This window comes from Vespula pensylvanica, chromosome 2, assembly GCF_014466175.1.
Source record: "Vespula pensylvanica isolate Volc-1 chromosome 2, ASM1446617v1, whole genome shotgun sequence".
Classification (NCBI taxonomy): domain Eukaryota; kingdom Metazoa; phylum Arthropoda; class Insecta; order Hymenoptera; family Vespidae; genus Vespula; species Vespula pensylvanica.
In genome coordinates, this window is record NC_057686.1 from 97983 (window position 1) to 112149 (window position 14167).

Below are 14167 nucleotides of genomic sequence, written 5' to 3' on the forward strand. Positions count from 1 at the left end.
CGCCGTATGATCTCGGCAGATGGCAACGTGATCGTCGAACGCAGTGCCCCTCTCAGGAACGTAGTCGTACTAATCAGTAAGTGATTGGCAACGAGTTAAGCGAGACAAGTGATTAAAAAATGGCATCCGCGACGACGTCGCACAATGAGGTTTCGCAGCAATTTTCTGTCAACAAACTCATTCGCGTTGGTTATTACGAATTGGAGAAAACAATCGGCAAGGGTAATTTTGCCGTTGTCAAAATGGCAACCCACGTTGTAACAAAATCCAAGGTAAAAACGTCAATTAAGAACTTCTTAGGTGCACGGAATCTATCGTTTTGTCGTTATATGCTTGAATAACACACTGTACGCATGAATTATCGTCGAAGTTAACGATAATCGACAGTGCCGTGCTCGAGAATACGCTATCGCCTTGCTCCAAACGATTCGCAGGCGTAACAAAAGTTCTTTTTTCAAGTGTTACCACTAACCATCCCTACCACATCGACGGAGATATGTTTTTCCTGTGAATTTTTCAAACTCATAGCAAGTAACAACGCATATATCGTTTTAACGCATTTACGAGAAAAACGAGAATGTACCTACGCACACGCACAATCCGTAATTGTGCTATAAATTTGGGATAGGAGATAATGAGAAATCTCTGTGCATCGAGATCGACAAAAGTCGTAGAAAATTCTATCCGTATATCTTGATAAAAGTCTTTTCAACTCGACGTTACGTTTATTTCATGTATTTTACATCATCGGTGTATATAGAGCTTAACCGCCGTCGACGAAATAACTTTTATATCTTTCATTCATTATTTTCGACGTCTCTCTTGCGATCATTCTTGTTAATCTTTTCATCGCACGATCAAGGCGTACAAAAATGTTTTCCTTTTTTTGTAGTAATTAATAACTGCGTACTTGATGCATTTATCGATGCATTAGTTTTTATTCCCACGCATTACGTTTTGCATAGGACGTACAACCGTAATCGTCTTAAGGATCATCAAGGTACAGTTAAAACGCATGCTTCCAGATAAAGATGCTTGTATCCGACGTGTCCACTCGATTTAAGTAATATCTTTTTACTTAATTGTCGGCTTACGTTAAAACATATACCGGCGAGGGAGAATCGAAATATCTCTGACGTTCGATGGTTTTTTACAGGTGGCTATAAAAATAATAGATAAAACAAAATTGAACGAGGAGAACTTGGCGAAGATATTCCGCGAGGTACACATAATGAAAAGGTTGAGGCATCCGCATATCATCAGATTATATCAAGTGATGGAAACGGAAAAGATGATATATTTAGTAACGGAATATGCTCCGGGTGGTGAAATATTCGATCATCTTGTAAGGAATGGAAGAATGCCGGAACCGGAAGCCAGGAGGATATTTCGTCAAATTGTTCTCGCTGTCCGTTATCTACACCAACAAAGAGTGGTTCATCGAGATCTTAAGGTCAGAATACATCTACGTGCTTGCCGGTGCAAACGCAAGGGCATGTTTCGTCTATGATCTATAACTTTATCTGTTTCAGGCTGAGAATTTGTTACTTGACGCAGACAATAATATTAAACTCGCCGATTTTGGATTTAGCAATGAATATACCCCGGGTGTACCGTTGAACACTTGGTGCGGTTCACCACCGTACGCAGCCCCAGAAATTTTCGAGGGAAAACATTACGACGGGCCGCGAGCCGACGTATGGGTACGTTTTACGTACTCGTTTAGGAAGAAAATCATTCTACACATTCACGATATAAAGATACGATAAATATCTGCGAATTGTTTTCCTTTAGAGTCTTGGCGTTGTCCTTTATGTGTTAGTGTGCGGCGCATTGCCATTCGACGGTCCTACAATGCAGTTATTACGCTCCGTTGTGATCTCAGGAAAATTCAGAATTCCCTTTTTCATGTCTGCAGGTATATTATATTCGTAGCTATCGTTAAATTAATTATCAGAAAGATTAAACCGTATTCCCTTGTTGCAGAATGCGAAAAATTAATCAGGCATATGCTGGTGGTAGAACCGGAAAGACGTTTGAGCATTTCTCAAATTTTAGCTCATTCTTGGATGGGCGGCGACGGTTTAGCGGAACCAGAACCTGGAGGGTATACAGGAATCCAAATATATGAAAATATTTCAACTTAAAAAAAATGTCCTTCTCTTAAACGCGTCCTATTTCAGGTGCAGTCCTGAAACAGCTGTTCCACCCCAGTTGAATCAATTAGTTATAGAAAATATGCTTAGATTACCTGGGCTTAGTGCTGACACATTGTTAAAAGCAATTCAAGGAAATGCGTTCGATCATGTCTCAGCGATATATAATTTACTAGTCGACCGATTGGAACCCACGATGTCTGCCTTACCTACTATACAAAATATTCCAGGCGATTATATGCCCGATGGCGCGCATCAATTGGAAAAGGTACGTCGACTGGTAGAAATTCTCGCTCTTCGGCACGGTCTTTCGTTTTCGGTCACGCGCGCGCGCATAAATATATGTATATATATATATATATATATATATATATATAAACACACACGCGCGCGCAGAGCATAATCTTCGATGGGTGCTTTTCGTCTGCTATAGTTTGGGGAAGCGGAGGCAGAAAGCGAAGAGAGAAGCGGTCTTCAATTATCACCCGATACACCATATCACGCAACTCGAAGGCATACAGTAGGACCCGGTGACACGACGCATCAACCACCCACGTCATATCCTTACGCTTATAACCATACTCCAGGATATCATACATTGCGGCCCCTCCCCATCTTACAGTTCAATAACGATCCCCAAGTTTTGCCACATACAAATTTACCATTGAATCTTCCATTGGTTCAACACCAACCACCTCAGAATTTCCAAATCAAGGATCAACATTTATTAAAGCCACCACCCGTGATGGGTGCTAGTAAGTAAATTTTTATTTTCTATCACGCTGATACGAGTAATCCTTATAACGTGTAATTATTGTATTTATTATATTACTCCATACAGCAGGAAGTTTTGGACGAAGAGCCTCCGACGGAGGAGCCAATCTTCATGTTTTTTATCAACAGCACGGTAGTGGTACCAGCGGCGGAGAGAACGGTGGATGGAGTCAACCTGGTAGTCGTGAACACTTGCAGCCTGTAAGACAAGTTATATTTAAAAACACGTATAAGAGATAAGACGAGACTGTTTCGTCGATAACGTTCTCTTCTCGCTATAGTTTTTCCTCTTGTTAGGGATTATTGAATTTTTCTCAAATATCCTCATAGTTACAACCTGGGAGCCCGTCCTTGGTACAATGCACACAATCGTCGACTGTTACCAGTGGTACTGGAAACGGAGATGGAAATGGCAGTGGTAATGCAAGCGGAACTGGTACGAGCGATAGAAGACGACGAAGTGGGCTAACTGCCGTCATGCAAAGACCAGGTAGAAATAATTAATATTATCTCTATTATTTGTGTATTGCGCCGCGTAGCGCATTATAGCACGGTGTATAAAAATGCACGAACGCGCACGCATACATATGTACCTTTATGGATACTTTCTAATGAATTATCGTTACCACATACATATGTATATACTGACAAATGTCGGACGACGACGTATCGGACAATTATTATTCATGCATAGAGGCTTTCGTCGTGACACGTACATGATTTATACATCAGTTGTAATATAGTACGTAAAGAACAATTGGTCCGCAGTGCAAACAATTTATATATTTCGGATAAGCTATTAAACACACGCGTGGACGTCGTTAGTTGCCAGAGTACCCAGGCTTTTGATATACGAGAAATTATGAAATAATTCTTTATACTCGGAGCTTCCTTCTAGCTATTGCCTTTTTTCTTTTTCTCGTTTCTTTCTTCACTTGTCCCTTCTCTCTCTCTCTCTCTCTCTCTCCCCTCCGTACCCCTTTGTATCACGTTTCATATCAATGTATATCAATTAATTTAAGGGGCCTTTTCTCTCTCTCTTTTTTTTTTGTTTTTCTTTTTTTATTCTTTTGATTTAGTATTTACGACGATTTGATTTGATTTGATTTCTTTTTAATTTTGCATGGTTTGTTTTTGTTGTGTCAACTGCACGGCCACATCTCGTTGGTTGGTAATATGCATGTAGTTATAAATCCGGAACTGGTAATGGAGGTGGAAGCTAGGATGAACAGAGCTTACCTGCCGTCACGATTATTACCGAGTCATCTTAGAGGCCCGACACTTCCACACCACAGGAAAACTTCGTTGTATCACGCTAGTGCTGGTAATTTTTGCACTTTTGTTTTATTTCTGGATTTTTATGTTTTGTTGCGTAGTCGCGATCAACATGCATATGTTGTATATCTAAGGCTCTATGTTTTAATGATATGTGTGTGTGTGTGTGTGTGTGTGTATATATATATATACACGTGTGTATATATATATATATACATGACACACATATATATATATATATTCGTCCCTATAAGCAACGAAAAACTCACTTGCTTGTATTGTTTCACATTGACGTATCGTACGTGGTGTTATTATCCTTCTGTATAATTGTAAGATCGAAAGGATAGACATCTTTCTGACGTTTTGCACATATATATTTTGATAGGAAGTAGAGATTCGTACAAGGAGCCAAGTAGTCATGTAGCAACGGAGAGATACTCGCCGGTTCGTCGTGCATCGGAAGGATCGGGTCCACCGGGTCCTGGGATACAAGCGCTTCAACAAGAGTATCAACAGTTGCAGAGGTTAGCGTCCCCTTCGCACAGTCCCGCTAGTATACCAGGGTCTCCGGTGCACGAAAGAGGCGTAGCAGCCATCACGCAAGGTATGCTTTTTGTTATAACGTAGCAGCGTGTCATCGATTTTTTCAAAAATTTTCTATCAAATGTTATATATTTCATAGGTTTGAGCGGTTTGACGACTGCACCCGTACAAGGTAGTATAGTGCACGGTACTCCTGCGCAATCACCGGCCACGCCATTAGATTTAAGTCCCTTAAGACATCATAGATCACCGGCTACAACACCTGTCAGTTATTCGCCTAGCAATAGCCCTGCTTTGGATATGATTCAAGAAGAGCATCCTGTAGAAATACCAAGAGTAAGTAGCTTGGAAATAATCAAACAAATCCATAGCATGATTCTACCGATATATAAGATAATTGTTTGATTTAATCGATTGATCGAACGTGTGTGAAAATTAGAACTTTATGTTGGGAAAAAATAAAAGAGATACGTAAATTTGTACATACATACGTGCGTGCGTGCGTGCGTGCGTGCGTGCGTCGTGCGTGCGTCGTGCGTGCGTGCGTGCGTGTGTGTGCATACACGCGCGCGTACAAGTTTGTAAGTGATAGCGGGAGAAGAAAGAAAGAAAGAAAGAAAGAAAGAAACGAAAAGGAAAAAAAGTTGTGTGCGCCCTGCGAAGCAGTGTTCGAAATCTGTTATAGGTACCGCCACAAATTTCAGTGACAGACGTTCTTGGAGGGCAAGTGACATTGATCAATTGTTCACCGTCTCCGTCTCCATCGCCAGATTCGCTCGAAGACGCATTGCCGCATTATAACACTCTACCGAGTTTTATCATTTCAGAACCGTGCGATCCTTCGAGACCTAGTATAACGCGTGGTATCGGTAGACCACTCAATACAGCAATACCCGCCGAAGTAGAGGTCACTCTTTCGGACGAATCGAGTAGATTAAATTCTGAAGCCATATTGGGTCGTGTTAAAGAGATCATAGACGCTAGAGCTCCGCCCAAAGGTTTTATCTTTTCGAGGGAGGAGGTCGAAGGTGGGGGATTGAGTTTAGAATATCCCGGTGGTGTTCAAATCGAACTTAGAGTGTGCGAATCCGAAGAGAGAGAAGTAAAGGGGATTAAAATGCGAAGAATTAGCGGGGACCAAGTACAATACAGCCAGCTTTGTCAGCAGTTAATTTCTTGCATCACTGTTTGACGGCAACCAGCTCGTATCGTGTTGACGCTTTTTTTATGTATTATAATACATTCCTGGTGCCAGATACACCGCTCCATACAGTATTGCGCGTGCATGCTGCGTATAAGCCAACGGTACTCGAACGGTATCGCAGCTTATATTATAACATTTGTACGTCTAACGCTTATTATACTTTGAATTTTTTCTTTTTTCTTTTCTTTTCTTTTTGTTCATTGTTGTCTTTGACGTATGCAAGGGTTACGTCCAATATCATTGATTTGTATATAGTATGGAATTTAAGAAGGATGCGTCGAAGGTCGAATTTGTTTTAAAACGGTCATACCGCTATTCTACGTATCCGTTGTCGCAGATCGGATCATTTCTTCTCCTTCTTTTCTCTTCTCTTCTCTTCTCTTCTCTTTTCTTCTCTTCTCTTCTCTTCTCTTCTCTTCTTTATTTTAGTTCATTTTCCTTCGTTGTATCTCGTTATTTCTAAGAAATCTGAGTATTAGACAAATTTACAAGAGATGTAAAGGAATTTCGATGAAAGTCTAATCGCCGATATGTATGTACATCACACGCGTGCGCGCTCTCCACACACCATACCGCACACACAGGCGCGCGCGCGCTCTCTCACACACACACACACACACATCATTCCTTTTTGTAGAATATATCGATCGATGTTGAAAATGTATAGGTAGTTAATGTATAATTTACTGCGCCAATTTTATAAACACTAGCGATCCCCTTTTAGTTGAAAAGAAGAAAAAAAGAGAGCGAAGGAAAAGCAAGATTAAAAAGCAAGCTGTTCGTTATCCAAGAAAAAGAAAGAAAAGAAACAAATGAAAACGTCAGCGTACACGGCCAGTCAATACTCTTTTCGATCGTTCTCGTAAGAATTTGTATAACGAAGCTCTTCCTCGTGCGTCGCTCATTGGAACTAAGAAAGAGCTCTTTTTTTAATATCAATGATTGATATTAACTTGAAGATATTGTGAAAAAAAACAAAAACAAAACAAAAGAAAGAAAAGAAAAAGTATTGGTCCTTCGACGCATTGTACCTGTTGGACAGACATCGGTCTGCCATTTGTGCGTAAACTACGCGATCCTTGTAAATCTTTTTTTGTAATCCGTGAAAACGTATCTTTTATGGTTTGAGAACCATGCAGACTGAGTTATGAGTGTTTTTCTTTTTTTTCTTTTTTTTTCTCCTTGTTCTTTTTGGAAAAAAAGTCACACGATGTAACACGAAGGATTTGATTGCGACGATTTATATTGCGAGAATTCGATTAAGCGCTCGTCGGAAGGACGTGTTTGTATCTTTATGGGGAATGCATATTCTCTTTCTCCTTTCAGCGTTTTTGTGTAAATCATTTATGTATCCGCGTAGAAGGAGGGAGATACAAAAAGTTTGAAGGAGAACATACTCTTAGCTACGTGTTAGCATATAAATGCAAAAAAGGCTGTACATTGTCACTAGAATACCGAAAGAATAGAATTATTTAAATTATTTAAGTCCAAAGATCGATTTCTCCCGTGATACAGGCATCTGCCGTTGGAAGACACGAAGAAACGATACGACAGGAGGGAGAAAAACGTAAAGAAGAATGCAGAGAATTGGAAGAAAGAAAAATGAAGAAAATAACGGAAAAGACATTGCTTTTTATTATGTATGGATATATAATGCGTACATAGAGAAATTTGTTTCGTCGATGCTCGGAGAGTGTTCGATGTCAGAAGTTTCTCAGGTCGCGGCTACGATTGGCTGATCCTAATAGATCTAAGTTAAGTGAAATTAGCTTATTTTTGCTTGACGAGATGCGCGCGCAAAGAAAAATTCTTTTCTTTAATTTAGTATTTTGTAAATTCGAGCGTAGAGACATTTCTTTTCGATGCGCTTACTTACTAGAATCGATTGCGCGTCTCCGATAGAAATGAATCAATCTGCTGATCGACGATTGACAGTTACGAAAAGGAACAGCTTCGAGACAGAGAATAACTAGCTATTAGAAAGTAAACTTTCTTGGCGTTGCAAACATTTTACGATATCATCATCATCATCATCATCATCATCATCATCATTATCGTCGCCGTCGCCGTCGCCGTCGCCGTCGCCGTCGCCGTCGCCGTCGCCGTCGTTGTCGTCGTCGTCATAAATAGAGAGAGTCATATCAAGGATCGAGCGAAAAGCGAAGGGGACTTGAACGGAAAACGGATAAAAGAAATGCTATGAAAGTTATCGTAATGATATATAAAAAAAAATAAAATAAAATAAAATAAAACAAAAAGTAAAACACGATATTCGAACTCGATCGAAATTTGATTTTCGAGACGATTCGTTTCTTTTTTTTCATGTATTATCGTCGTACTGCGTTATCGCGGGTTTTTTTTTTTTTTTTTTAAGCAAAGACAAAGATATCAAACGCGAAGAAAGGTTCATCGGATCCATCGTATATGGATATGTATAATACGTATATTGAAACGTCACTTTTATTCTTCATTTTTTGCATAATGCGTAGATATGTTTCGTATATTTCGTTTGACGAACATTTGCACGAATATACCGCATATGTCGTGCATATGTGACAGCGTATTTTTATTTTGGACATTATATGTCATTAATTTTTCCTCGCTATATCATCATTTGTATATAATTAAATAGGCATATCTCTAAACATCCGTAGTCTAATTGTCACGCATGAAATACATACATATATCTACAAGTATGTAATATATTTGATCATTTTCACAGCGATCTTGGAGCTACGAAAATTCGATTCGACGGTCTTCCTTTGAGGGTGGATGGGAGGGGAGAGGGTTGAAGAAAAGAAAAGAGAGAAACGAATTACACGAAATTACTATTTCAGATGACACAGAATTTATTAGTACGCACGATGTTTCAAAGTCGATCTATATCATATTTTGTATATTTGACGCGGACAACACGGAGAAAGAAAGAAAGACAAGAGACATTTGTGTACGCGCATATTGTAGGTAGGTCCTATTCGAAAATGTCATCGTAGGATTTTCAACTAGCTCGTCGAATTTGTTTTCGTGTAAAACGTCAAAAGTACTCCCGTATTTAAAATTATCCTCTTTGTTCTTAGCCGCTATCGATGTAAGATATCCAGATTTTTGTCGTATCTCGATCAATTTCATTTTGCTCTATCGATTGTTCCTTTTTAAATGGTGTTTTAACGTATTTATATATACATATATGTATATGGAAATTCGATGCCGATGCGAGAGAGGATGAACCCTATTGTTGTATATACACACATACACGTATATGTGTACATGTATATTTATATAGCTATATAAATACATATATGCGAGGATGCGTCTGGATGTCATGCGAGAGGAGAATCATTTGTAATGTACATTATAAATATTACTATATGGATAGGTTTACAAGATAGTATTTTCTGTTGTCAATTCTTCAACTAAGACTGTGATTTTTAAATATACTAATAATAGAATATAAAGTATGATATACGCATTGGAGTTGATTATTATTATCGTCGTCGTCGTCGTCGTCGTCGTCGTCGTCGTCGTCGTCGTCGTCGTCGTCGTTGTCGTTATTATTATTATTATTATTATTACTATTATTATTATTACTATTATTATTATTATTATCATTATCATTATTATCATTATTATCATTATTATCATTATTGCTATCGCTACTGTTATTATTACTATTATTCTTATTATCGTCAGATATAAGAATAAATTTCGTATTCCTAGGGAAGAAAAACAGTGGGCGAATCTTAGACGACCGACTCGTCGCAATCCTTTTTCCTCGTCGAAAACCGAAAAGACCGAAAAGCAGGAATCCCGGGAAACGATGGAAGAAATGTTCCTATTGCGTGAAAACTGATTTTCTTGTTTTGTTTTTTAAAAGGAAAGTTGGTAAGAGCTTAGGTAAAAATAGATAGACGTCTACGTTACGTTGTATGAAGAAAAGAAAAAAAAACGGATGTGACGTAAGAAGGCGAGACGGGGAAAGTTTCTACTTTCAGCAAAAGCCATGTATATTCTCGCACGTAGATATTAATCCCGGAGCTTCGGTAAGACCGAAATAAAGTTCCTACGACCGGATTTCTAACGCGTTCCTTATCTTGTAAAGTATAAAGTCTAAAGTACGAACGAAGCGCGTATCGCGATGCAAAAAAGAACGAGATGCCAGAGAGAACGATGGAAAGAGAACTCGACGATACGTTAACGTTGTTGTTATGGCACATGAGAAAACTTTAATCTATAATATTCGATACGCGATTGCGATCGCAGAGCTGTTAGAAATATCAATTGCCGATTTATTCCTACTCTCGATCGTTCTCTCTCTCTCTCTCTCTCTCTAGCAGCCGTCAATAATGTTATATCGAAGGATCTATCGTCTCATATTTTTGGAGCAAAGCGAAAGGAAGAACTTTGAAAATTTCCTTTTTGCTAAGAAGGAACGTTTCTTCGCGATCGTGAAAATTTAACGCGCCGTTAACGTTAACCGAGCGGGACGTTGTCTCTTTCGTTCGTTAACGTTCGTATCGATGAAAATGATTGATCGTGCGGGCGCGTAAAAATGAATATCTTTAAGAGTCCATCTCGATTCGAAGAATTCGATTTGGCACGAAGAAACGAGCTTCCTTTATTTTCGGCTTTTTTTGTTGTTGTCTTTTCGTTATTCTTCTTGTTTCTTTCCTTCTGTCTTTTTTGAAATTTCAAAGTAAAATCCTCCAACGTAATAATCATCGGCGAAACCCGACGAATTATTAATCCTCCTTTCCTTTGTCGACGACTTTTATCTTCCTAATGGAAGAAACGTTCGATGTATCTTCGAAATCGTTGCCGTTGCTTTTTCTCCCTATACCGTTAGATTCGATCTTTCCGTTCGCCGTCGTCGTACTTTTCTTCCTTCGATCGGGCTCATAGGCCATCTTGTAAAAGTCCGAGAAAAGGAGGTAGAAGAATATTGCATTTGGAAGGGTTAAAACGACGCTCCACCTTGGGTAACCGCAGTCGTATAGAAGCAACTGGGAATTATGCAAGAACGCCAGGCAAAATTGTCCCTGCGAATTATCATCGATTCGTAAATTTCATCATTTCCAACGTCGTCTCGGTCGCAGATCTTGTATCAATTACCTACCATTTGCAACGTCGTTATGTACTTCTTCCACCATAAATACTTTTGATATTGAGGCAATAATGCGGCTAGTAAATAGTACGTGTACATCACGATGTGGACGAAGCTATTGATGAGACCTTCGAAGACGCAACGGTCAATTGCGGCGATCGGAGAGAGAGTTGTCCATATAGTTAACGTTAATTTATCCGTGTTTCTTTTTCTTTTAATAAACTTTTGTACCTACCTATAAAGGTACCGTGACCTCCAGGATAATATTTCGTTGCACCCCAGGCGATCATAGGCATCACGGTGTGATGATAGACGTGGAGGAACGTAACTTGCTTCTCCTTCTTTCGTAAAACGAAAAAGACCGTGTCGAGAAGCTCCGTCAGTTTAGCGAGAAAATAAACGTGAACGATTCGTGCGATCTGAAATGGAAAAGGAAAAGAAAGAGGGGAGAGAGAGAGAGAGAGAGAGAGAGAGAAGAAAAGAAAAAGAATCGAATTAGACGGCGGAGGAAAAGTAAGTTCTATAACGTACTTTGAGAGCATCCGGTGATTCCGAAAAATCTACGGGCTCGCATTTGAAGCTGTATTTCGTTAACCAGGCAGAGCTGAGTCCTTCGATAAAGATCCAAGTGCTGAGTAGGACCTGTATAAGATTGTACATGACTAGAACGTTCTTCATTTGAAACGGTTTCCGATGTTCCATGTACTTAGGACCCCAGGAGTGGATGAAGTAGTGGTAACCGATAAGGATACTGATGCCTGGCACCGGCGAAGACACGAGGAACCAATTCCGTGTTCGAGGATCTACGATTTAATCGTACGTATGTGTAATCGACGTTGGTAGAAACGATCTTTTAACGTCAAGCCTTACCCGAGAGATCGTGAAAAAGAAAGTGCCAGAATCGGACCAACGAATTGTCATAGATGTTGGCCATTTTGTCGATCGGTGGTACGCCGGTGATATTCATTTGGAAGATTAGCTGGAATCAAGAGAAGAAAAGAAATGATGGCGCGTTGCATGAGATCGGGGATTGTTGCTCCTCCTCATAATTCCGTAATTCACGGAAATGCGCGAGTCTACGATATCTAGTCGATCCTGACCTAGCCTATTAGCGTACACTGGCTCGTAGAGTACTATATCGGCTCGTACTGGCCGTGGAGAGCCGTACCCGTTTCTAATCTGTTCGAACTCGAGAGGTAGAGGAGATGGAGGAGGGAGGGGGCGGAGCGGAGAGAAAGAGAGAGGGAAACGGTCTTACGAAAGTCTAAGGACGAAGAAATCGCCGTTTTCCGGAAAAGAAACTCGTTCGGTTCCGATCGGACACACGCGAGACGACCTCGCGCCATCGAATTCGGCGCCATTTGACGCACGGTCTCTTCCTGTCGTCGGTACGGCCGGAGGAGGATAATCAACGAAGCGCGGCGAAGCGATGACGATGCCTGCGTTTGCGTCTTACTATGCGGTTGCGACACGCGTTTCCCTCGGACGTATCGATATCAATGTAAAAAAATCTCTTCGCTCGAACGTCCCCGTTCGGCGGATTTTCTCGTTGTAATTTCGTGAAATTGTCGATATTCCTTTGGAACGTCGTCGATCGATCGATCGATCGACGATCGAGGAGGAGAGATGGAAGAAAATCGAAAGAGACGATCCTCGACGATTAAATGTAAGAAAACGAATATATGCCAACGTATATATTATTATAACGGCGTCTTCGTCTTCCTGTCGGTCGCGCTTTTCCATGTCAGTTGGTACCCCGGGGGCAGGAATACCGGTTCGCAAGTAAGTCAGTCATGCGAATATACGTCGAAGCAATGCGTCCGTGTTTACGGGGTCACCGACCGTCGCGTCTCTTTCCGTTCTTTTTTCTTTATTTTTTCTCAACTCGTTCAACCCTTTTTCCTTGCAATTCGAACGGCAGAGAGAGGGGGAGAGAGAGAGAGAGCAAAGCTTTTTTCCTTTCGTTTATCGATTTTCGAACGATTATTTTTTAACGCGTTGAGTGCCGTGGCGCGTCATCGCGTGAACGACCGCCGCCGCCCGACGATGTCATAACAAAACAATAACAAAGATTTCACATTCCGGGCGAGTTATATAAAATTGGACAGATTACGTCTCGAGTACGCGAGTACGCGCCCACGCGCGCGCGCGTACAACGAGTCGATGGAATTTTCTTCGAGGATGGAATCTGGACGAGTCGCTGAGGAAATGGACGAGAGATCGCCACCGGAACGATATTCTCCGTGTATGGGAAATAATGGGAATGAGTCCATCCGTCTCGGTTCGAGTCGGCCATGCGATGACACTTGTCGTCGCATCGATTTCCCGCTACGCTTTCTTCCTTCCGAGCCTTTCTTTCCTTTTCGCCGCGAATGAATTTCGAGCTTGTTTCGCGGACTTTCGTCGTATCTCTTTCAAACGAGCTTGCTAATATTTTCGATATCGATCGCAAAAAAATGCACGTTCCTCTGCCGCACTTTTTACGCGACTTTCGATCCGCGCTTAGGCACGGCTCGCGATACCATCTCACCTTTCTCTCTCTCTCTCTCCACCCCCACCCCATCCCAGCCCCCCGTCGAGATGACTGAGAATAAGGATTACGGTATTATTATGAGACTGGGTTCGGTGCGCGTCTCGTAACAGACCGCATAGCGAATTTCCGCGTGCCTTAACTCGCTCGAACCGTTTCCGCGAATAGATTTTCCTCGACGTAACTCGAAGAGAGACAGGTTCGTTCGGATGAGAAAGCAACGGCTTATTCGTTATCTCTCGTTTCTTTTTTTTCTGTTTTCTCGAGTTTCTTTCTCTCTCGATCTAATTAATCCTATCGTCTGAGTAGTATCGACGTTGGTAGTCGTATTTTGAAAAAATGTATCGTCTATTTACGTATATGTACCAGCTGTAAGAGGGACCGAATCGGTCCGTTCGTGAATTTTACAAATACGACGACAAGTGGACGAATTTTTCGGATCTTACCGTGGAAATGAATCGACAATGAGTCCGGTCGAGTCAAGTGACACGAGTCAACGGCACCCCTGTCTGATGGAACGCGCGATCGTTGAAGATGTCTCTCTCTCTCTCTCCCTCCCTCCCTCTCTCCCTCCCTCTCTCTCT

The 14167-nt window shown here is 41.0% G+C and overlaps 2 protein-coding genes and 1 long non-coding RNA gene across 8 annotated transcripts in view; 1 reads left to right on the top strand and 2 right to left on the bottom strand.

Annotated features, from left to right (window-relative positions):
* The first annotated feature begins 30 nt into the window (after positions 1–30).
* On the top strand, positions 31–7432 carry LOC122627090 (serine/threonine-protein kinase SIK3-like). Of its 2 annotated transcripts, XM_043807887.1 has the most exons (13): positions 31–272; positions 1157–1453; positions 1533–1703; positions 1795–1918; positions 1987–2107; positions 2184–2424; positions 2590–2911; positions 2998–3131; positions 3261–3420; positions 4117–4254; positions 4591–4809; positions 4888–5084; positions 5434–7432. In XM_043807887.1, exons 1-13 carry the CDS (start codon positions 120–122, stop codon positions 5938–5940), a joined length of 2784 nt encoding a protein of 927 aa, XP_043663822.1. In that variant the 5' UTR covers positions 31–119; the 3' UTR covers positions 5941–7432. The 2 variants fall into 2 exon arrangements, with proteins under 2 accessions (XP_043663822.1, XP_043663823.1); XM_043807888.1 differs by lacking the exon at positions 4117–4254 and having other exon boundaries at positions 32–272.
* Positions 2880–3348, bottom strand: LOC122627099. Its single transcript, XR_006326789.1, has 2 exons — positions 3268–3348; positions 2880–3129 (listed from the first exon to the last, which is right to left on the bottom strand). It is a non-coding gene; the product is annotated as an uncharacterized LOC122627099 (long non-coding RNA).
* A 3105-nt stretch (positions 7433–10537) lies between the features above and the next one.
* The window catches only part of LOC122627093 (elongation of very long chain fatty acids protein 7), a 20215-nt gene continuing 16585 nt past the window's right edge, over positions 10538–14167 (bottom strand). For 4 of the 5 annotated variants that reach the window (XM_043807899.1, XM_043807895.1, XM_043807896.1 and 1 more), the window contains exons 2-6: positions 11924–12032; positions 11585–11856; positions 11289–11472; positions 11066–11181; positions 10538–10988 (exon numbers count right to left, since the gene is read on the bottom strand). In XM_043807899.1, the coding sequence (XP_043663834.1) occupies positions 10692–10988; positions 11066–11181; positions 11289–11472; positions 11585–11856; positions 11924–12020 (966 nt within the window). In that variant the 5' untranslated portion in view covers positions 12021–12032 and the 3' untranslated portion in view covers positions 10538–10691. Of the gene's footprint in view, positions 10989–11065; positions 11182–11288; positions 11473–11584; positions 11857–11923; positions 12033–14029; positions 14143–14167 lie in introns of those variants that run through there. The other variant, XM_043807897.1, reaches the window with a different exon arrangement.

Excerpts from the sequence above, each read along its gene's own strand:
- LOC122627090 (XM_043807887.1), top strand. The coding sequence starts at position 120 with ATGGCATCCGCGACGACGTCGCACAATGAGGTTTCGCAGCAATTTTCT. Across the intron at positions 1,704-1,794 it reads GGCCGCGAGCCGACGTATGG|AGTCTTGGCGTTGTCCTTTA; the intron begins GTACGTTTTACG and ends GTTTTCCTTTAG. Across the intron at positions 1,919-1,986 it reads TCCCTTTTTCATGTCTGCAG|AATGCGAAAAATTAATCAGG; the intron begins GTATATTATATT and ends CCCTTGTTGCAG.